Source organism: Rhipicephalus sanguineus, chromosome 7 (genome assembly GCF_013339695.2).
Source record: "Rhipicephalus sanguineus isolate Rsan-2018 chromosome 7, BIME_Rsan_1.4, whole genome shotgun sequence".
In the NCBI taxonomy this organism is placed as follows: Eukaryota; Metazoa; Arthropoda; class Arachnida; order Ixodida; family Ixodidae; genus Rhipicephalus; species Rhipicephalus sanguineus.
The window spans coordinates 28,393,736-28,417,272 of record NC_051182.1 but is presented as its reverse complement, the minus strand read 5'-3'; the positions used below and the strand labels follow the sequence as shown (position 1 = coordinate 28,417,272).

The 23,537-nt window shown below is 46.5% G+C and overlaps 2 protein-coding genes across 3 annotated transcripts in view; both read left to right on the top strand.

Annotated features, from left to right (window-relative positions):
• LOC119399345 (tyrosine-protein phosphatase non-receptor type 21) overlaps nucleotides 1-12,657 on the top strand; it is a 57,217-nt gene extending 44,560 nt beyond the window's left edge. The window contains exon 2 of the mRNA XM_037666158.2: nucleotides 8,196-12,657. Within this exon, the coding sequence (XP_037522086.1) occupies nucleotides 8,562-11,942 (3,381 nt within the window). The 5' untranslated portion in view covers nucleotides 8,196-8,561 and the 3' untranslated portion in view covers nucleotides 11,943-12,657. The remainder of the gene's footprint in view (nucleotides 1-8,195) is intronic.
• LOC119398574 (AP-4 complex accessory subunit Tepsin-like) overlaps nucleotides 1-23,537 on the top strand; it is a 115,510-nt gene that overhangs the window by 44,615 nt on the left and 47,358 nt on the right. The gene's annotated exons all lie outside the window — the stretch shown is intronic.

Genomic DNA, 23,537 nt, shown 5'->3' with positions numbered 1-23,537 from the left:
ACACCACGCTTATCACATCGTTCAACCGATCTGCATTTATTTTCTTACTTTATTCTTTTATAAACGTCCGAGGAACAGAACGCCCGATCAAGTAATGTGAACACAGCTCTTTCCAACTTTCGTACCCGTAATGTGGTGGAAGCTTATTTCTCCCTTCTCATGATGTCGTTACGATCTTCTCAGGTACCTACAATTCAGCAACGTAAAGGAAGCGAACTAACGTTAGACAAGCGAGGCTAGTAATTAAACAAAGTTAGAACGTTTTTGCATTTGCTTTTTACTTTAGGGCTACCGCAAGTGTCTGTCGTAATCTTAACGAACGAGGGGATTTTTTCGAGGGGTTCTTTTTTTTGTTAGACACTACTAATGAAACCAACAGATAAGTAGGCCAATCCAACAATAGGAAAAATTATTTGTTCTTTTTCAAACAGCAGTGCAATGATTTCGCCCTAACTTAAATGAAACCAAAATCGCTATCTCAACAAGCCTCAGCGGACGGCTCATAGACCCTTCTACACGCTGCGCTCTCAACTCGAAGAGACGTGCGAAGTCCCCTTTTGTAGAGTTACGCGAGACTGGATCTAGAAGAGTTAGCTGCCAGCTTTACTTTCATTTGTTTGCTATCGCACTCATTGCATCGTCCTTGCGGTGAAACTGGGATTTTTATTCATCTTTGTCATATCATCGCCCTACGTGAACAGAAGAAACCAGCATGCCTTCTCCTTTACATCACAAACACTGTGCGCTGCATCGGATAGGACCCGTGTGATATGACGTGTGTGGATCAAAGCTTCGGGAAGTCCAGGACTGGTGTTCCCAGTTACAAAACGAAATCCTGTGATTCAGCAGCTTTCGCACGCACTCGCAGCCCACCTCAACGTGCCGCCAATAAGATGCCATTTTAAACATCTGTAAATGAAAATGAGAGGTGCAAAGTTTTTGCTAGTATAGTATTATAAATATGCTAGGCTACGTGAGGGATTTAGTCACGTGAGATAGACAGTACATCTTTACCTAGAGTCCAGTGCAGACGCTGAGGGTTGCCCCGCGCCACTCGGTTGTCCGAAGTTTTTGGCGCCAACACGTCACGTCAATAGTTACGTGACGTTACGGGATTTTAGTGGCGAGACTAATTACGTGATTTTACGTGATTTTTTTGTCACGTAGCTAGTTGTTATATGATTGTAGTCACATAAGTAGATGTGCGATGTTACGTGATTTGTGGTCACGCGACAATTGCAGGCCTGGTGGACAAAAAACTGTAGTCGCAGGAAACAACAACCCATCATCGCATTTCACATATATTTTACGATCACGAGAAATTCACATTTCGTTGCTCGAAAGAGCAAGCGAAGCTGGTGCACTTTTATCACGTTTCAAAATTGTTTGGGCTTCTACGATATTTTCTGGAATTTTTCGTATGCTTCATTTGCTTTGCTCTATTCTTTTTTCTTTCCTGGTGAAGAGCGCATATATATTGCTGTTAAGTTTGAAAATCTAGTCAGTTTGTAAGTTCAGCGCTGTGTGTGTTTTCCAATGTCCGTCCTCGTTCCTTGCGCTGTGAACATCGAATTATGGTCTACAGCGCATTTTTGCAAACAGAAAGCAGCTGTTTTCCCTTTTGCATTCCGTTCCTGCTCTTTGGAAGGTGGGGACACTTGCAGGAGCTTTGCAAGGAGCGTTTGGACCATAGTATCTTTATAATAGCTATCGTATCACGGGCTAGCCGCCGCGCGCTGTGGCTGAATGGGTTTGATCATCCGTGCTGGGCTGTTGGCGCGCAAATCGCTTGGGCAGGGTTCGAATCCCAATGCAGTTTTCTTCTTTTTTTGTCTCTCTCAGAATCGCTTATGTTTGCCGCGGTGGTACAGCGGTTACGGTGCTCGGCTTTTGACGGCGGCTTCTAGCATTTTGAACAAGGCGAAAACTGCTAGAAGGTCGTGTAGTTGGTTTTAGATGCACGTTTACGGAACCTGAAGTGGTCGAAATTTCCGCAGGCCCTCCTCTACGGCATGCCTCATAAACATATTATTGTTTGGGCACGTAGAACTCCAGCAAGTATTATTACTAGCACAACGCTGCCTGAAGATTTAGATGCTTGTTTTTTTCGCTGGAGCATTGCACCCAAGATACTTTGCTGCAGTTTTCGGTTTCGCTTTTGTAAATGGAGCAAGTAAGGAACTTCTATTGTTTTATTATTATTACCACGCAACCCAATACTTAATAACGAAGAAAAGAAACCCAGATTTTTAGTTAACCTCAATCATAGAAGGCAATACAAAACGAAAACCAAGGCAAGCATCAGGGTAGCCATTAGTAATATAATGAAGTGTGACGACGCAGAAACGTAACCAGTAATAGTAGAACCAACGCAAAGCATGCATTATTGAATCGTCGCCTTTTTCTACGGGAGCAGCGCTCTCTGCTTCTGCAAGTAGTGCTGCTCTTTGCATTACATTACTTCCCGTCCGAAAAAGAGCCATCCTGGCTAATTACGGACAGCTGCCCAGTGACAGTGGAGACTTTAGCATGTCCATATGCACGATCTCATGCCTCGACATTGTTTGATTACAATAAGTCTCAACAGCGACTTGACGGCGTGTATGAAGTACGAGGCTTGCTAGACCACACGGTACGGGCCGTGGTACTTCGGAAGAAGTTTCGTAGACCGACCGGGGCCCATATAGGATCCAGAGGCCAGGCCAGTAGCTAGGGGGTATGCCCCAAGGACCCGCCTCCCCTCCCAAAAGTTTGACGGAGGCGGTGTTTTACCCGACAACATAATGAGAATAGGTGTTTCTCTCAAACTGTGAAGGCCTTCAGCGAGTGCCCCCTCCCTTACGCCTCCCCCCCCCCCCCTCGCTGACTGGCGCAGGCCGGCGACGGGAACCGGTGTGCACGGAACAGACGGCGAAACGGTCGGCAAGCAAACTCGGAAGCGAGCGCGGCCGCGCGCACCGTTGCCATAGCAACGACGGAGAGATCTTCAACCGGCTGCTTTGCTGCTGGGCTTGCGGTTTTCCTTTCTTGAATTCTCGCACTCGCCACTTTCCTATGAAGAATGCTATCTCACTCTCCCTCATAACGTGCATGCCATTGTGACCTGGAAGTGCCGGGGCGCGCGGCGATAGTACAATCGAGGGGCATGCACGATATCAGGCCTGTTATCGAGAGGCACGCGATATCAGGCCGACACCCTTTCAACCGTTCTGCTTACCAATTCAATGTGCCAAGTATTCGACGCTCACTAGATTGCCCTCCGCACTGTGTTCCCGAGCCAAGCCTGATTACGGTTCATCAAACTAATGAACAGATCAAGCTCGCCTTGCTTGTTTCGCCTCAGGTTTATGACTAACGTGTCGGTAATGCACTATTGTATATATATATATATATATATATATATAGATATTATATATATATATATATATATATATATATATATATATATATATGCACACGCTGCTCCTGAGATCATCACGGTCTTTTGTGCCTCTGTGCTCATTAAACACCCCTTTAAACCTTTGCTGTGCGCACAACAATATATATATATATATATATATATATATATGTGTGTGTGTGTGTGTGTGTGTGTGTGTGTGTGTGTGTGTGTGTGTGTGTGTGTGTGCGTGTGTGTGTGTAGAGAATGCCTTGCGGGTAGCACTCACTAAAAAAAGAAAAGATGCCTTTACTAACGTTTCAGCCGTGACACCGCCTACGTAGGTCAGTGTCTTGCGAAGCCCATGCCACAGCCCAAACGTTATGGAATGCATTTTTTCCGGTTTTTGATGTGTGCTACCTGGAAGTCATTCAATGTAGAAAGCGCCGCGCGCATGCGCCGTTGCTCCACATGCGTTCACTAGTAGTCGCGAAGGCAATGCCACCTCTCAACGTCAACTCCTTTTAGTCTTTTATAAGCACAGAATAAATCGAGAATGCCTAATAACGTGCGGAATAATTTAAACGCATTGTTTTTCTTTAGTAAATAGCAGCGGACTGCGTACAGCATTCTGCACATCTCATTCGTGCACTATGAAGGCTTGCCCGTCAGGCAACGCGACATGCCGTTGTGGACTTTTAAAGCGCAATTCAACAATACAAATCCTAATCATATGTTGAAAAAAAACAAGCTCGTTTATGTCACTGTAATTCACAGCCAGGGTCTTGTGACACATTTCGGTCGGTTGTCACTCGTGTCATTTATGTTCGTCACACAGTCACGTCACAAGATGCCACATTTGGTGTAGATCAAGCTAGCGAAACGGCCGCCAGCGCACCATGAGCGTGGCATGTAAATCATGCTGTACATGACATGCGTGTCATGATTTTCATGTTATGACTTGCCATTTATGTTCGTCATACAGTCATGTTACACCATACCGATTTTGGTGTACATTCGATTAACCAAGCGACCAGGAGAGCAACAATGTCGTAGGCGGCTAGATAGATACGCTCAAAGTCGCAGTAGTTCGCTAAGAAATGCTTCGCATTTAAAAGCAGCTTTCGCTCGACTTTATTCTGGCTGAAGACTGGTATTTTTCAGTCATTGCAACGAGCGAAATATACTAATCAAAATTCCTGTGCGCATAAACACCATCGTTCTCTTAAGGGAACCTCCTGGAAAGAAAGGCTGAGATTTCCTTTGGAACGCCTGCACATCTTCGTGGCAACAGAAGGAGCTCCACTCACAACTGAAGAAATTTTCATATACTGAGTGAACGAAAGAAGGGGGAATTAAAGGGTTCGCTTTTCTGTGATGTGTCTTGTGACCCGTTGTTGAGCAAGTCAATGCATTTGTATTCTGCATCAGGAAGTGATACAGAATAAAGAAGTGATTTCGAGAGATTCTAGGAATAGTTACTATATTATGTGAATTAACAATCGTTGTTGTCAGCGCAAAAACGCCAAAATTCGCTCTTCTGAATTTCTTTGTGCTGATCAAAGTGGACGATTGGGCCAGTAGGTGATTCATGATCGACTTTGTGCTTGCTGAAGTGCAAAGTTGAAAGAGACTGCGCCTACAGAACATGAAAGGAGAGCTTCAGGAGAACTTCCAGCCCATTAGAGTAACCTATTGGTGTATCTGCGCCAACAGGATTCAAGACAATCCCCTCCAGCACATGAGTCAGTCGACTGTGAGAAAAAAGGAGAAGAAAAAGAAAGAAAAAGTAGAAATGCAATTAGGATAGATAAGTGCCCTTTTTAGCGGAATAGACGGCAGATCTAGAGATTATTACACAACACGTCAGTCGTATATGTTCTACTATACGTCATTTCTAATAAAAAAAACTAACCAAATTCACATTCCTCCGGTGTACAAGATCATCTTTCAACGACTGTATCATTTTGCACACCCGCATAGACGGCGCCAAGCTTGCGGTGGCAGCGACATTTCAATAAGAACTGAATGAAAACAAATAAAAACTATATTTAACTTCCTTTTTTTTACTCTCATTCCTAGCGTTCTCAAACTTATCCAGTTCTAATTTGAGGTAACGCAAGGAGCAAACGAACATCACCCAAGTGGTACACCAAAGGAAATTCGCTTTAATATGCAACCACAATATCCTGTTCGTACCCAAACATAATGGTTCCGCTAGCTGAAAAAGAAACTCGGAAAGCAGCATACTGCTGCTCCAATATCCCACCGGTACGGCAGCGCAAGAAACTAAACAAACAAACAAACAAACAAACAAAACAAACAACCAAACAAAATAAAACAGGATTCTCTTCATGCATCGTGGGCGCGTCTATAACGGCCAGACATTTGCATGCACGTCTAGAAAAACTGCCGATTCATTGCCAGTCGTCGCCGTCGAGATAACGCCGACAAAACAGCGCTCTCTTTTTCTGCGCACCGAGGTGAAGCGACAGTCTCGGGGCGTGTGTACTGTTTCTTTTGATTCTCTTTTATTTAGTGCCGCGTCACTGCAAACGTCATGGCGGGACTTTTGAATTCTTTAAGGTCGATACGCCACGTGGTGTCGTTCATGCGAACTAGGCCGCTGGTGTCCAGAAAAGCTGCATATGATAATAAAAAAAGAAAACGTGGGGAATCAATTGATTGCAATACTTATAGTGTATTTGTAAGTTGAACGAACTCGCATAACTGACGTTACAGCTGAACAATCGTGGCACCATGACGGGACATGAACGGGATTTTCTAGCGCAGTGTGCACCTGAAGCACGTCCCACCTGCAGTCCACTCAAGGTATGCCGATCGTGTCGCACGTGCTGCAGCAGGAGCATGGCATTGGGTCTGTGTGTCTATTCCCCCGTACAACGGCACCCTTTATGGAACCAATACCAGTATGTCCTAAAAAAACATGTGTGACGTTACTAAAAGCACGAAGCACGTGACACAGCGCGCAGTTTTTGATCGGCGTGTAAGGTGGTGTACGTCAAATGTATGGGAAAATTCGCACGTGGAAGACAGTAAAGGTTATTAACCGCGTAAAGTGTCAAACATGTTCTAAACGTGCGTAAAGACTTGTACCTGTCTCCGCTCACGAAAGCACATCTTAATTACACCGGACGTATGACGCCCAGCTCAGAATGGGAAAACGTGCATCGCGTCTTCGCAAATACAGTCGACGCAAAAGGTTGCAAGAGGTACGTACGCGAACGGCCCGAACGGGAACACGCACAACACTGCAAGGAGCTCGCTCACCTGTTCGCGTGCCAGGACGAACCACGTCTTGAGTATGACGTCGAGCCTAGTCCTGTGAAACGTCCGCGTCGTCTTTACACTGAAAACACGTCCTCCAGTCGCGTCGTGGGCGACTGCTGCGGTGGTTCCTCGGGCGCCGCTGCACCCTGGTCCGCCGACCTGTTGCTATCGCGCACGTCGGCATCATCGGCCCCGTCGGCGTCAAAGTCTTCGCCGACGGCTGGTCGGCGTAATCCTCCACTTCGTTATCGACGTCGTTGCCCCCCTTCAACACCCTGCGACTAGCACTCTGGTGAAAACCGGGCGGTGCCCTGAGGAAACACCAGCTTCTTGGCCGCGGCGACTCCTGCGTCGGCTGTCTTGTGAGCGCCGCCATCTTGAGCGTCGTCTGCAACGAGCGCCGTCGTCTTGCTGCTGCCAGTCGATGCCGAGCGGCGGCCAGCCGAGCAGCAGCAAGGCTCGTAGAAGGCGACCAGAGACACGGCCAGAAGCCGTGCCCTGGGTCACCTTGCGCACGCTGAGGAACTTCATGGCGACGTCGTCGGCCTCACGCTGCCGTCCATCGCTGCCGTCCGCGCCGCACGGACACACACGGCACCACAACAACCGCGGCACGCCGCCGCGTTTCACCACCAGCGCGCATGCACCACTCCGACGGGGCGGTCGGCTTTCTTTAGAGCGAGTGCTTCGGCCTCCACGAGTTTTGCAGGAGCTCTCCTCGTGTTTACTGCTTTATTTCTTGCTTTTTTGTCGTTCTTGCGAGAACGGGGAGGAGTCGCCCCTCTCTTCAGGGGGAAGGAGGACAGAGGTGAGAGAGAGTGGCAACTCGCACTGCCGGGTTTGCGTGCGCACGTGCAGCACGCAACAGGTTGAAGGCTTGCTTGAGGTCAAGCGAGGGGAGGGAAGACACAAAAACGGGCAAGAATCTGTCCTCCTTTCCATGCCTTTCACGTCCTAGTAGCTTGCGCCATCTCTTAGAAATGTAAAGAACTAAACAGTGCACCAAACATTTCAAAGAAATTGATCATAGCGCATTTCACGCCAAGTGTGCTGGCGTGAACTACAATTTCCTATAATTTATTAACTGTACAGCTTTATAAGTGTGACACCATAGTTAAGTTATTCGCATTTGAACAAATAAGTCCGAGACAAAATTTTATTATTGCGTCATTTCTACCAAACTTTGGGAACAATGCGATGTATAGTTTTGTTAACTTGCTTTTTAAACCAAGACTAAACAGTGTTTACACAACTTAAACGAAAGTAACTTTTTAACACATCGACAGAGCCCTCTGGAACACAGCGTCCAATAACAGAAACTGGGTGCGCCGTCCTTAGTCGCGCAGTGGGATCCACGAAAAGCAAGTAAAATGAAAGCATCGCTGAAAGAGGACCTGAGTTTTCTCAAAAAGGTACACATTTCCTGACGAAGCCTTCCGCCTTAGCAGAACAAACACACCCCGAATATTTTGCCTCGGCGCCGAGCGCCGCTTTCCCCGCCCCCTGCGCGCGCGCGCTGTAAAAAAAGCGTTCGCGAGTTGTTTGTGTGTGTCGACGAGAAAAGTGCCAAACAAAGAACGAGTTATACAGCGGGGATCACAAACAAGCGTCGTTGGTTCGCTGGCGGCGCCCATCCTCCTACGCCCCATGACAGCGCTAGGCCTATCGTCGCTGTTGCGTCGCTGCTCGGCATTCCCGAGCGCTTCGGTAATCGGAGGCGAGGCGTTGCCGCCACCGCAGTAGTGAGTGTGTGTGACTCGTCATCGGCGCGTTACGGCGGTGCAGCAGCCACTGCGCCGCGGCATGCCGTGAGGGGGAGGCGAGAGAAAAAAATGCGCGTCGCGACGGCTTCTTCGACAACGGGAGCGACGACAATACCCACCGAGGCAGCGAGATGCCGTTCCGACTCAAGCTCAAGAAGAGCAAGCACTACAGCGTCGTCTCCAAGAGCCTGTGCGTCATCGCCGTCAAGCTTCTCGAGAACGCGACCGTCGAGTGTATCGTATCGTCGCGGACGGCGGGTCGCGAGTGCCTGCAGAATGTGTGCCAGCGACTTCAGATCACGCAACCCGAGTACTTCGGCCTACGGTACCAGACACGCGATGGCCAGCTACGATGGGTGGACCTGGAGCGACCGCTCAAGAAGCAGCTCGACAAGCACGGCGCCGCGTCGTCGCGCGAAGGCGGCGGCTGCTGCAGCCTGCAACTGGGCGTCATGTTCTACGTTCCGAACGCCGCGCAGGCACGCCGTCTCCTCCAGAGTGACGTGACGCGCTACTACTACTTCTCGCAGCTTAAGAGCGACGTCAACGAGGGCAAGCTGCCGTGCGAGCGTCGCGAGGCGATACGGCTGGCCAGCTACAGTTTGCAGGCCGAGTTCGGAGACCACCGGCCCGAGCACCACACGGCCGAGTACCTGCGCAACTTCGTGCTCTTTCCCAAATCGGTGCTGCTCGCGTGCGCCAACGAAGAAGAGGAGGCGGCGCTGCTGGACGAAATCGTGAACGCCCACCGGAGTCTTCAGGGCTTGGACCACGCGACCGCGGAGCTCTACTACATACAGACCGTGCAGTGCCTCGAAGGGTACGGCGAAGAGCGCTTCGAAGTGCGCGACCCCTCCTCGGGAGTCGACATGGTCCTCGGCGTGTCAGTGCAGGGAGTGACCGCGCGACGGGTGCGCCGCAGCGGCGACCAGGACACGTCGCAGGCCGCAGTTCACCCATCTCCGGGCGAAGAGCAACAGCACCAACCGGCGTTGTACGAGTGGAGCGAAATCGTGGACCTCATTCACCACAAGCGAAACTTCAAGATTGTCGGCCGTGACGCGGCGCACTCCGCCCAGTTCCAGCTCGAAGACGTCAGCACGGCGAAGTACATATGGAAGATGTGCGTGCAGCAACACGGTTTCTACATGAGCATGCAGGAGTCCGCGGCTGTGGCACCTGGAGGAGTGATGGGAGAGACCTACACGCGTGCGCCCAGTATCAACATCGGCGGGGGCGAGAGCTTTCGCTGGACGTCTGTGCCGGACGCAGAGAACACTGGCGGTGAACGTGGGACGGATGTTGGAGAGAGCAGGGAGTCGCTCGACGAGTTGGCGGTTTACCACACCGAGACGCGAAACAGTGAGAACTACGCGTTTCCTGGAAGCACGGGCGAGCTGGTCGACCCGAACCACAACGGCTACAATCACCATCCGACCAACCCGACCCCTGTCCGCGAGAATGTTGCTGCATCCACGGAGCACATTCCGATGCATAACGAGATCGGTCAGCAAGCGAACAGCGTGCACCACTCCTACGTGAGCCTCCCCCGTAGCTCTGAAAGTGCAACCGATCTGCGGCGAGCCCTACTGCCATCGTACCGGCAGGCGCCAGACTATGAAACTGCGGTGCTCAACAAGTACGGAGTCACCAGCTGCAGCCTCAACGACCTTCCTCTTGAAACTCGACAGAATAGTCAGGTGTATCACCAGCAGCAGCATCCTGCTACAACTTCAGCAGTGTCAAATGAACTGGACATTAGCTTGTCGCGCTCCTGCAACCCTCTACTTCCGCCGCTGTCGTACATGCATTATGGCAATTTTGCCGATTTGACCGAACTCGGTGACTCCATGTCTTTCGGTGACCTTGCGAACAACAACAACAATCGCATTGATGGCATTGCACATGGCAGAGCACCACCACTACTCGCTCCACCATTGCACACATACAGCACTCCGGAGTTGACATCTCAGGGATTGTCGTACGAGGTCAACCCAGCACAGCTGTTTGCCAACATGCACCTAAACTACCAGTACAAGCCACCGCCCCCATATCCATATGGCCAACGGCCCAGCGCGAGCACACCGGATCTGACACGCAACCATCACCAGCTTCGGGCAAGTGCAAGCCCAGACCTGGTGTCCCGTCGTCACCTCAGCCAGAGCACTATTCAAGGGTCGGAGCCGAGTTTGCCGCATTACCAGGCAGCTGTCAACGGGAACGTGACATCCGAGTCTCTGAGGTCAATTGTGGAGCCTCCGAGGCCGGTGCTTCCAACATACGTGCCTGTCGGAGAGTCATGGAATGCGCAGGTGTCTGGAGTTGCCCAGCCCCAGCGGATTCAGGTGTGTGTCAGCTCTCCGACGACGCGAGAACAAGTGGCAGCAGCAGCGGCCAAGCCAGTGGATGCCACTCCAGTGCCACCCCCGCGGAAGCAGGTTACGGAGGAGAAACGAGAGCCGCCGAGTCAAGAGGCATCGCCGGCACATCCGCTGGGTCCCATGATGGTGGCAGCCATGAACGGTCTAACCCTGACAGTGGCCCAGCCAGACCAGCTGCTGACCGGTGACCAGGACAGCGCAGATCAGGAGTCTCCATCGCCCAGCACGTCCAAAGACATGAGGCCTGAACAAATCCTCGAGAGCCGATTGGAAGATGGCCAGGTGTTTCTCGAGTTCGAGCGCATTGCGAAGCGCAAGCCGAACGCCGACTTCACGACGGCACTGCTTTCGGAGAACACCTCTCGCAATCGTTTCAGTGACGTCCTCCCATACGAAGAGAACCGTGTGCGACTGACTCCTACCCCTGACAACCGAACTGGTTACATTAATGCTTCGCATGTTTCGGCAAGCGTGGGTGACAGCCAGCGTTTTTACATAGCAGCGCAGGGACCCACGCGAGAAACCGCCAAAAGCTTCTGGCAGATGGTCTGGGAAAACCATGTTGGTGTGGTTGTGATGCTAACAGAAACCGAAGACGAACACGGCCGCGAGAAGTGTTTTCAATACTGGCCTATGGCTGACGGTGATGATGCAGCGCTCTCGTTTGGCGAATACCGAGTGGCTAGGAAGGGTGTCGTGTCTTCCGCGGTGGCCGTGACGACCTCGCTGACGTTGAGCAGGTCGCAGGGCGTCGCCTGCAGCCACCGAAACGTCTGGCACCTCCGGTACACAGACTGGCCCGACCACGGCACTCCGGGGGACATTCAGGGATTCCTCGGGTTCATGGAGGAAGTGGACTCGGTGCGCCGGCTGGCCTCGGGTGACCAGCGCCTTCTGCGGACGCGCAACACTCCGATGGTGGTCCACTGCACCGCGGGCGTGGGCAGGTCGGGTGTGGTGATTCTGTGCGACATCTTGCTCTTCTGTCTCGATCACAACGTTCCGGTGGATGTGCCGAGGGTGCTGAGCTCTGTTCGAATGCAGCGAATGCTCAGTGTACAGACTCTCGCACAGTACAAGTTCGTGTACCATGTGTTGATACGGTACCTACGGAACTCGCGCCTTATATAAGCCCCAGTGCAGTGATTGTGTGATTTTTTCGCCGAAGCTGAAGGCACTGACGATTTTGGCATTGCCGACGAGACAGCTAGCTAGCTTGGTCAGCAACGGTTCTTATTCATAGAATGCAGGATGCCTGTCTATGACCGCAACTGGTTGTGCAAATGCAAGACCCCACTAGGTACCTCTCTTTGAAAACCCATACCATGCGATGTTTGTTGAGCTACGTAGCTATCAAACAGTTATGTGCTACCTACATAATGCCCGCCTACAAAAATGGAGTCACGAGCGTCCATGCTGCAAAGACATCAAAAGCTGTTGCTATATCACCCTTATCTGTCTTTGGGTGTACTGATGAATATGAAGTGTATATCTCGCCCTCTACGCAGCTGGAGTCTGCTTGAAGCAATGGAGTACTGTCAAGTCTTTCAAGTGCACTTTCTGAGAAAATCTCCAAGATTGTCGCCCATGCGCCGAAACCTGTCACTGCAGTCGAATGTCGGTGTTCTACTTAGCTTCTGCAAGACACGATTCCCTCTGCTTGTGGCAGTGAACTGTGCCATTGTTATACGAATGGAAGAAAAGGTCTTCACTGTTTATACTTGTATGTATATACCATTGTGGTTGTGAAGTGCCGACGTTGTGCATGTGCAGACTTGGATTTGAACGACATGAAAACCTCAAATTCCTCTGATCAACATGTTTGAGAGCACCACTGGCATCGAAAAATTGTCGGCGGGCTGTTGAGGCCTTGCACAGAGACGTGATACTTGCGTAGCTGCCGCACGTTGCCTTGGGAACTTTCTCATCGTGTGGGTCAGCATCTCTGTTACTTGGAATATCTCTGCCTACAGTTCAGCACGTCACGGTGCACCGGTGCTTGGCGCGAAAGCAAGATTTTTTAGTACATTGACAAAGTTTTGACAGCACACAGCATTTTGCGGACGAGGGATTCGTGTGGTTTACGTCGTTTCACTGCAGCCGTTGAATTAATGTCCCCGGGGTCACTTGATGCTTGGTTGCCTTGGTATCATTGCGATTGTGATCCGTCACGCAAAGCCGAATATCTGTAGTTACACACGTGCCTTCCAAGGTTTCTCAGTAGAGGCAAGTTGTTCAATATATTATATGTCCAATAACGTTGGCATTGGCTGCCTTTAACATGATAGCTTGTCTTTGAAGTGAGCGGAATGTTGCGTGAATGAGGGAAGTAGTGTAAACAGTTGTCGGATCATTCAGGCTTAAATTTCGTGGGCAAGTAGTCTTAGCCAGCAACGCGTGTTCTGTACCATTGGTGAGGGTTCGAAATGAAGCATAGGCAAGTTGAAAAGGGGGGATTTAAACCGTGCAGGACAAACGCTCTCAGTAAGTCAATGACTTCGGAGGTAAGGCTTGCAGGTCAGATCACAAGTACAGATTGTTTAACACCAGAAAAGTGCATGTCTTAGTTCAAGGAACACACATCACTGCATGTGATGCATGATTTCGATTAATTCTGAAATGACTGTGGAATCGCTGTGCTGAAATGTGTTGCAACACGAATTACACTTCAGAATGCTCTGTGCATCATAAATTTAAGCTGAGATGTTCCATCAGATTAGCTAAAATTCATAACCGTCTCACTTATTTACACTCTGTACGTTGTGCAAGCATCGATTACATTTTGTGCGGCCTCATATAGTCTTTCACATTGAGAATGTTAGCCTTAGTACTCGCTGCCAGTGGTTGCTTGAAGCAGGACTATATGAAGAAAGAGAGAAAGGGATTGCAATATACACAGCAGTGCCGAATGTACATTGCTATTGTTTGCTGCATATGACTGAATGCGCAGGTGTGCATGGATTTGCTATTTGCTCTTGGCTATGTTTGAAAACATCCGCTTGCTTTCTTGCACTCCTTTACACAATTGTTGGTTTCAGGCAAATGTGACATGGTTGGTAAGTCAGCAACGTGGTAGCGAAGAAGGGTGAAATTGTGAGCATTCATCACGGTGTAAGACACATATTGCTTAGGTGGGATTCTTGGCTTGCTTGCAAGGTGCAGCCGGTCTGATAAAGTAGCAATGGCACATCAGTGGGTCCAGCAACGGCAGCGAATATTTATCGGCGGTACGACGATACTTTTGAGACAGTGAAAGATTTGATCTCCCATTGCTATGGCAGCCTGCGCTTTGTGGGAAATTCGAAATATTTGAGCCACACTGCAAAGACTGGTCGGTGGCAGAGAGAGGACGGTGCTTCTTCTGCGCGCCTCCCACAACTAGTAAGGCACGCAGCCAAGGCTTGCACCTGTCTATAACTGGACTTGGATTTCCCGCAAAGCACTGGTTGCCGTAGCAACTCAAGTCGGGTCAGGACTTTTTGGTCTTGAAGTAGTGTCATACCTTTCATGAATGAGCACTGCTGTGACTGCACCACTGGGTGCGTGCAGTTCACTGTACTGTTGCCTCTTTATCTGGATGATTGCACTTCACCGGTGTCCTCACCTAAGGAGTCTGAATACCTTGCACAATGCCATACACTAAGTGACCTGCTTGTTGGCTAGATATGTGCGTGATGGTTTTTTCAAGTGCCATTGTGCTGTAAATGGGAGCCTGATGTGCTTGAAATCTTGTTGCTGCAGGAGCAGTGCAGTTGAAAATGCAGCGAAGTAGAGTAGAACCCCTCTAATATGTTTTTCAGGGGACAGCAATAAAAAAAGAAATGCAGTAGCTGGGAAACGTGCAGCGCGAATATTCGGTTAAAATTGGGAAAGCGTACTGCTAAACTATAAAACAAACACAGTGCACACAACTGTATTTTCAAAGAATTGATTCATCACTTTGTGGCTTAAAGAAGTCCTCAATAGAAGTCTGGTGTTTCTTTCACACCTCTGCCAGGACCAGACCCTTTTCGCACACTTGTGGCAGTCCACATCATCAAACTCATTGACATATATTTTAAGCCCATCCACCACAGTGACGGCTTCAATGTATCGGGCAGGAACAATCTGAAAAGGGGATTATATTACATAGATGTTTGTATACATTCTTTGCTGGGACGAGATGCCAAAAATGTTATGCATGGGTAAACATATAAATGAAGAATGTATAAGCGGGGTTCTACTGTACGTAATTAGATACACGACATAACTTATACATGTGGAGGCAGCTGATGCACTAAGTGTATAAATATACATGTTCATTTTTTTTTTGTCTGACACGTTTGGTCAGTTTTACGGTTTGTGCTGCTGATTCTTGGCAGATTGTTGTGAACATTCTGAAGTGTTTCGGTTGTGAAGAAGCTAAAAGCATAGGGGCATAGGCTGAATAAGGGATTTATTTTTGAGGCAGCTGATTCTCATGTGTGCCTATCCATTTTTTTTTGTTGTTTTTGTAAACGCCTTGTTGAAGTGTGCTTGGAGGCGTTTAAAAGCTGTGTCTGGGTGGTGCACAGACGCTGACTTGTTAGGTCTTTTTTTTTTTCCTCCACTTCTCGTACAACCAAGCACGTTGGGGCTGTTTTACACCCCGTGCAATTCGCGTATTTGCACGATCACCAGGCAAATAACCATTGCTAGTGCCCTTTTTTCATCAAGAGAGCTCACACTTTGCGTGCCCCATCATTGTGTATGTCTCGACCTTTTAACATTGAGCAACCCTGTGCTGCACCTAACTTATTGTTAACATAGTAACTGCAAGAAAACACCGACGATGATCTTGAATGATGGGAAGTCATCTCGTGTTTGCGGTTCTTCTTTTTTTTTTACATGTTTTCTAGCATCCGTCCACAATTGAAACTAGTTTGTTGACAACTTTTTACAACTGCTGGAGATAAGATGTAGACATAAGAATGTAGAACTATTTTTGGAGCCCTTTTTATTTTTTTGTGTCATCTTCCTTAGGGCGAATGCCTTGTTGCCACCGATAATAAAAGACAAGCCAGTCATTATTCAAGAAATGTTGTTTGTTTCGTTTTCTGAAGACTTTGGCAATGTTTCGCATCTTGGATGGGCGTTTCAGCAGCCTGTAAGGGAACTTGACTCAGCACCATATGGAAGGGATTAGGGAAATAAAAGAGTGGGGAAAAGGACCTTGATGGGAAAGGAGGTCTTAGGAGGAAGAGAACTATGTTGCCAAGAGGAAGACTCGTGTTGTCATCCGTCGTCGAGCGAGCAGTGGTGCCGCATCAGCAGCACAGAAAATGCCCCGCGACAACGCAATTGTGCAAGAAAGGTTGTGCCTTCCGTTGCACGTTGTGAAATCATCCTGTGCACAACAGAAGCAGGACGCACATTTGTGAGGCAGGTAATGCGCCGCGACGAGCCTTGGCATCATGCCAGCATCGAATGGCGCGGTGACACTTCGACCAGACACGAGAGGCGCTCGTGAGACGACGAACATGTGGTTAAAAACGGCAATAAGTTTTGCTTGCCTCCAAAGTCATTCTTGATCATTTCTGTGCAGTTTTCGTAACACATTTGGCGTGCATGATTCGGTTCGTACACCTGACAGCGTATGTTGTAGGGCTCGGAATAGTTATTGTGGCATAAATATTGTTTGGGAATAATGAAGGTAGACGTGTGCAGTACTCGATCACGGATTGAAACAGGACAATTTATGGCTAAGTAACGCACCTACTTTCGTTTCCACTGGCTTGAGTTTGGGTCATATTGGCGTGACGTCGACTCGATCACGTAGATCAGAGCCAGCTTTATCTTTAGAGACCAGATTTATCGTGACACAACGTGGTTATCTCGACCAATTGCGAATAGCAGTCATTATACTAAAAAAGTACTGAGTACTGTACATACATGGAGGTTAGTGTTCACGTATAGCAACTTGCTTTCTCCTGTTAGTTGCACAGTCTGCCACACTGCACGTTGTGAAATAATTATGTGCAGTCCTTGAAGAAGCTGCATAAGCGGCCTGCGGAATGAACTGTTTTTATTCCGGCACCTCTAACCACGGTTTCTCTTGTTGGCTTTTGTCTCTGAGCACAGTTTTGAGTTTTGGCAGCTGATACGGGGGAGGGGCCCTTGGGTTTGTGGTCAGGGCCACTAGGAACAGGGCCCCGGGCCTGGGTTTGGCAGGGGTTCTCTCCAAACATAAAAAGCCAAAAAAGTTTTACTCTTGCTAATGCTTCGTTTTCACTTGACATTTGGATAGATTGGAACATTGAGTTTTCAGTGCGCAGCACAGTTTTCACGTGCTGACAACCGTTTTGTTTTGTTGATTGGTGAAACTGGTGATTCAGTTTGGTCGTAGAATAATAAAATTTGTTGCTGGGCTAGTTGGTGCATAGTCAAAATATAAGACGGTGGCGCAAAATGGGACAAGGACGAAACAGGAAGAAGAGACGTATACAATCTAAATGTCACTGTTCATAGGTACATATAATTTTCTTATACATTTTCAACAGAGTGTCATCTGTGCTAATTTAAAGTTTGCTCAAAAGTATGACCCATTCATCCCCGCTGACATGGTATCAACATAAAACCTGACAGCATGCGCAGTGAATGTGACAACATGCGTAGTGAATTGGGCTACTTCACTTGAGCAATATTTGATTTGCTGTACAAGGATAATTTGCCCTCTATGAAGAGTTAAGTGCTTTCAGAGAAACTGCTTTATTGCACCTAATGCTTAATTGGTGTTCTTTTTGAACTTCTTTTTGAGTGGCTTCATAACATACCATGTAATGGTGGAAGCTTTCGGACATTGAGAATACCAGGATTTGATTGTTTTACGTTAACTGTAAAGAACGACTGCTTTTGTTGTTTCAAATTTCATTCATTTTAGTTTGCTGGCAGTGTTCGACTAATATTCGATTCAGTATCAAATTCACTATTCGAACACCCCTAAAAGTGATATATTGTGTATATTTAATTTGACTAGGCAATGGCTTATGTATGCTGTTATTAGAATGTAGCTATTAGGTGCCCGCTTCTGTGTTGAGCATCGGTGTGCCTCACTGTAACCGAGCAGACAACCACAGCAAAAGATGAAAAAGTGAGGAGGAATGCATCGAGCGCACTTCGACCAATTGGACCGCAGAACACAGTCACATGGCTCGGGATTTTGATTTCTCCCGATGCCACCAGGTGGCTCTGCTCTCTGCGCATCTTTGCGGAACCTTATCTCAGCAGAGCCAGCGTGCACATTCATACCTTTCAATGAAGGAAGGTACTACTGGTGCTTACGTTTGTTCACACATAGTGTCCACGCTTCTCACTGTCACTGTGCTGTGTTAAAAACGGATATAGCAACATTCAACGAATACACGACAAGCTTTCTTATTGTAGTGTTCGGTAATTTTAAAAGAATGTTACCTGTGTGAAAATGCGCACAGTTCATGCCATGGGGTTTATGTTGTCTGCAACCTGGAAGACGCATAGAAGTGCACTCAAATTTTGCATGAGGGAGTTTCGTAATTGTCGGTAATTTTTTTTTACCAGCTATTTATATTTTTTTATTCTTACATTGTGTTATATCGGATGTACATTAGATTTCAGTGAGCAGTTTGTACAGCTGTGGCAGTGATGGCCTTGGTTGTTGTGCTGCCTACAATGCAGCCCGTGAGCGGGCTATCACTAAGACCAGTGAGCAAGACTATGCTGAAACACAGCAGCTGTGTTCGAGTGAGCCAGCCAACAGGCAACTAGACTCGGCACTTAAGCTCTAAAAACAGCTGCAATCTTTTGGGGTGCATTTTTGTCACACAACAATCGTCATCTATCTTGTGCACCTTTCCTTTCTTCGACACTGCGCACTCGGTACTTCCAGGTCATGAACAGTGTGTGCACTATCAGCACGACATAGAAGAAGTACCGGCAGCGCAATTTTCAAAAAAAAGAAAAAGGAAACGGATGCAAGGCAGGTGATGTATCATGTAAAAGAAGGATGCACCAAAGGGTGCAGCTGTTTCTAGATTGTACACTCGAAAAACAAAGGGCTTATTTTGGGTGTCCTTTTGTCCCACAACAATAATCATCATCTGGCTTGCACGTGTCCCCTTTGTTTTAAAATTGTGCTTTTGGTACTGCCTCTATGTCATGCTGATAGTGCAGAGGCCGTTTCTGACCTGGACGTGTCAGGCGCGCTGCGATAATGTAAGGCAAGGCACGCAAGATAGGCTACGATTATTGTTGTGGGGTGTAAAAGACGCCCAAAATATGCCCTTTGTTTTTGAGAGTACAGTACTTCCAAAGGGTGCAACAACTCACTCACTCAGATACGCGGTCTTTGATGCATTGACTGCCAATCTAGCGTGCATCTGTGACTAATTGAAAAAGAAAATTCTAGCCTATAGACAAAGATTTGAAGTGTAACGATAATTAAATAGTGCAGGTCGACAAGTTTTGTCTTGTTGATATATTCGTGTGAAAGCAAAGCAGTATTGAGTGAACAGTGTTCTGAGGTTTATAGAATACGAATGGGAGCCACCACACCATTGCTCATGGCTATAATCAGTGCAGCATGCTGAAACACATGTCCTCAGTTTGATACAATGTACCTGTCACAAGCGTTAGATAGCTCTTCTAGACATTTTGCTCTATTGGTCAAGCCAAGGAATGACACATTTTCAGAAAGAGACGACAATTGAGAAGGATACTACAGTCCAGCTTATCCATGAGGGAGCGCCGTAATAAGGAAACTTTTCTATGAAAATGAAATCAACCAAACATTTCTCTTCCTGAAATGCTATGCACATTCTACAACAACACCAGGAACCCTAATATTCAAACAGAATATAATCCATCCTATTAAACCATTATAATCCCTTCATTATGGTGCCATCATTGTGTTGCCCCTTTGCCTGATCACTTACTGCACGTAAACTTCAACCAAGCAATTGGCGGAAAGTTTAGTTTGTGCATATTCTAGACTTCAAATGCATTCATCTAGCTCCAAAAAGACTGGATACTATAACCTGTCTTAAAAAAAAACTGAAAGTCTCTGTAGCTTATGCCTAGCTCTAATGTTTGATCCACTGTTAACATTTGATTCACCCTTAATTAACCAATACATGTGTAATTTGCACTTAAATCATCTTAGGTCATCCTTTATTCCATTTAGTTCACCTTATGCACATAGTGGTCACTTCTAATCACTTGGCACACACTTGCTACTTGAATTTGCATTTTATTCATCTTTAATTAACTTGAGTTCTCACACGTATGTGCCACATGTGACTTTTAGTACCATTTGTATTGACAGTGCCAGACACCGAATTTTTTTACCCATTAGCCATGCAAGGATTTCACCTTAAACATTGTTTTTCTCTAGTGTCACTACCATTTTGAGCAAAAATGTATATATATGTATATATATATTACACACACAGACACACATAGCATACTGCTTAGTGGAGAGGAAAAATGAGGTTTGGACACAAAAAAGATGAAATAAGTTGTTGAAAATGTTTTAGGAGCATCTTGGAGGAAGGGAAGTTTGAAAGCGTTCCAAAAAACAATGTGTCAATTCAGGCCAAAATAACAAAACACTCGAGGAGTTCATGACTTGCAGCAGTGACTTGCTGGTCCAAACATGCCTATGGCTGAAACAGCGCAAGTAATGCAGTCCGTGGATGACTCTGAGAGCTTGCCTGAAGCACTTGTGTGACATTATGCGCTTGTTTTAATTTCTTTCTGCATTTTAATTTCTTATATCTGTTCCGTTTCACCCTTAATTACCTTGCTGTGGTGTAGCAAGGCAGATGTGAAGTTAAAGGAACATGATAGTGGAACTCAAATGTCATAAATTTCACCATCATAGTTTTATTAATAGAGGAGAAAATCAAGGTCAAAGCTTGAATATTAAATTTTGCTCCGAAGTCGCCACACGTGACATCACAGATTTCAAAGTGTATTCTTCATATTTTGGTGACATTGACGCAACGAAATTTCCTGGAACTTGGTGTGTTAACTGTCTGGCACCCTCGCAGGACAATGCACCTCGCTTTTACTGATTAGGAACTGCATCTATGACGACATGGTGCGTGAACTTGAAGGTGGTGTCGCCACCAGCATTTTCTTTTTTCTCGTTTCTCGCTTACCAAGCATCTTCTCGTGGAGAGAGTGGTGATTTTGGAATTGTGAAAGAGTAATTTACTAATGTGAGAAAAACTGTTTTTTTCTTTAGTGTACCTTTAAGAACTGACCAACCTGAAGACTGTGAATGATGGTATATGATGGGTGCATGGCATTTCTTAAGTCGCTTTTGCAGTATGCATGCATAAAACTGCCCTGCATGGTGACATGCAACTTTAATTTTTCGTTAATGGCCTGATGTTGGAAGTCTGAAACGTTCTTCAGTTTTAAAACATTAATTCTTTGAGTAACAAGAGTGCACCCTTACAATGTCCTAGAGTTGTTCATTGACACTTTTCAAAAATTAATGAAGTTCTTTCAAGATAATGGTATATCAATTGCATTTTTGTTTGCTACCAGGTGCCGCTGCTGGCTGAAGCCACGTCCAACCTTGATGCCCCCGTGCCTGGCTACTTGTACAAAGAGATCAGCTGTATCCTTTGAGGCGGTAGCTTTTTACAGACCTTCTTAGCCAGGTCACTGATATTGCTTGGGCTAGTTCTTCAAACAAACAAAGAAAGAAAAAAAGAAATATTATCACTGTTTCTTGTACAGTTGAAGGTTGACGTAATGAATTATTTGATATAAGGAAGTAAACATTTTAGTTTTTCTTACTGATACCTGCATCTAATGAACATATGCTAGTGACAAATATTTTATGTAGTGAAAGTATTTTAGTGACGACTCCAACATTTTTTTTAGAGCAAGGTTTAATGTGTACTGGCCCAGTATGTTTGCCTGTGGGGCTTAGTTATTAAGATGTTATATTCATCGTTCATTGGTTGAGTGAGAAGAGTAATTTATGATAAATATAAGTAGTAGGATACAAAAAGAAATCATTAGTACTTTTATGGTAGTCAACATGAAGCATATTGCTGTAAAGGCGTGTCTAAAGAAAATGTACACTCACCAACTAAAACAGAACACAAAACAACAGAATTGGCGTTTTCAGCGCCCAATATGGGTCTTTTGTTCGCAATGAACAAATGCATGGCGGTCCTGTTCGTTCATTGTGAAGAAGACACCTGTATTAGGCGCCAAAGTGTCAATTCTGTCGTTTTGTGTTCTGTTTTAGTTGGTGAGTGTACATTTTCTTTAGACATGATTTTTCCTCACCACACACGAGTTTTCATCAAACCTTAGACTTCATTGCTATAAAGGCAACGTCTAGTCTAATCAGTAAAGAAATATTGCACATAGAGTGATCACTATTAATATTACTACATGGTGTTCAAAGGTATAGTATTTGAAACTAAGCAATGCAGTAGAAACAATGTATTTTAGGTGAGGCACATTTTTTTTTCTACCATTGCTACTGGTCAGAGTGTTTTAACATGTGTTTGCTGTTAGTTGGGCCTGTGTGAGTACACTTGTGAGGCACCTAAATGTCACGTCACACATTTAGCCTTTTTTTGTTTCCTCCATTACTGCAATATGCTGTTGCTTCTCTTCCTCTTTTTCTTGTTCAAAACATGCATGTATATATCCATACTTATAAACAGCTTGAGGCTTGACAAAGCTGGCGAAAAATTTCACTGGCAGCTTGTGCCTGTGGTCTGACATCTTTGCATTCCGTGGACACTTTGGCATGCAGATAACTTGGCTGTTCTCGAAGCTACCTGTGCTTCACGTATTCATATCGGTTATGTACACATGCAGAAAACCCTTAACTGTGGTGGTCTTCAAGAAGTGTGCACACAAGTCTGACGCAACACATGAACAACACAGTGTCTTCTCTCTTTGATCAAATGTAACAGCTCGCCATAATGCTACTCTTTGCATTGTTTATGTTTGCAGCAGTTTTTACTGTATCGGCTGTGTCAACTACAATGCAGAGCTGCAGAACTATAAGTATCACTCCTGCTTGAATGTCTTCTCCATGAGCATGTGCTGTGGTTTTTCTAAACATGAATGAAAAACAGCCATGACAGTGGAGAATGATGGCCAGTATGCCGAGCAAGTCGTGGATTACCTTCTGGGTGCCTTAGTCGAGGGACCATCACCAACAAAAGTGAAGGTCAGTCAGGCTCACTTGTTTTGATTTTTTTTCTGGTAACGAGGATGCACCTCAGTTAACAGTGTTCGTGCGAGCAATGTCCTTCCAGCCAATGTTCTGGCAAGTTTCCTCGTCGTGATGTGGAGACATGCCTTGTTTGACCACAGCTGACCATTTCACCTTTCCACAAACCTTTGTCGTAATGCCTTGGTCAGTGCTTCAAGATAAGTCCCTATTTAGTTCTTTGTTGATTGGTCTTTGACACCACAATTCGTGACAAGTCTGGCCGTCTGGCCAAAAAATTTGGTGATCCCTGATGTAGAGAACCAATTAAGGCACGAACTTGGAAATAAGAAGAGAAGACAAGTACAGACTTCCAAAAGAAATTTTTATTGCATGACAAGGCAATATGTACACCGAGATTACTCCTTGAAACCCCTGCCTGTGAACCCGTAGCCTGTACTGAAGTGCTACCAGATTTTTCTTGATGAACAGCACTAACATTAGGCATCTGCTGCTATGTCACATATAAAGCATGAAAT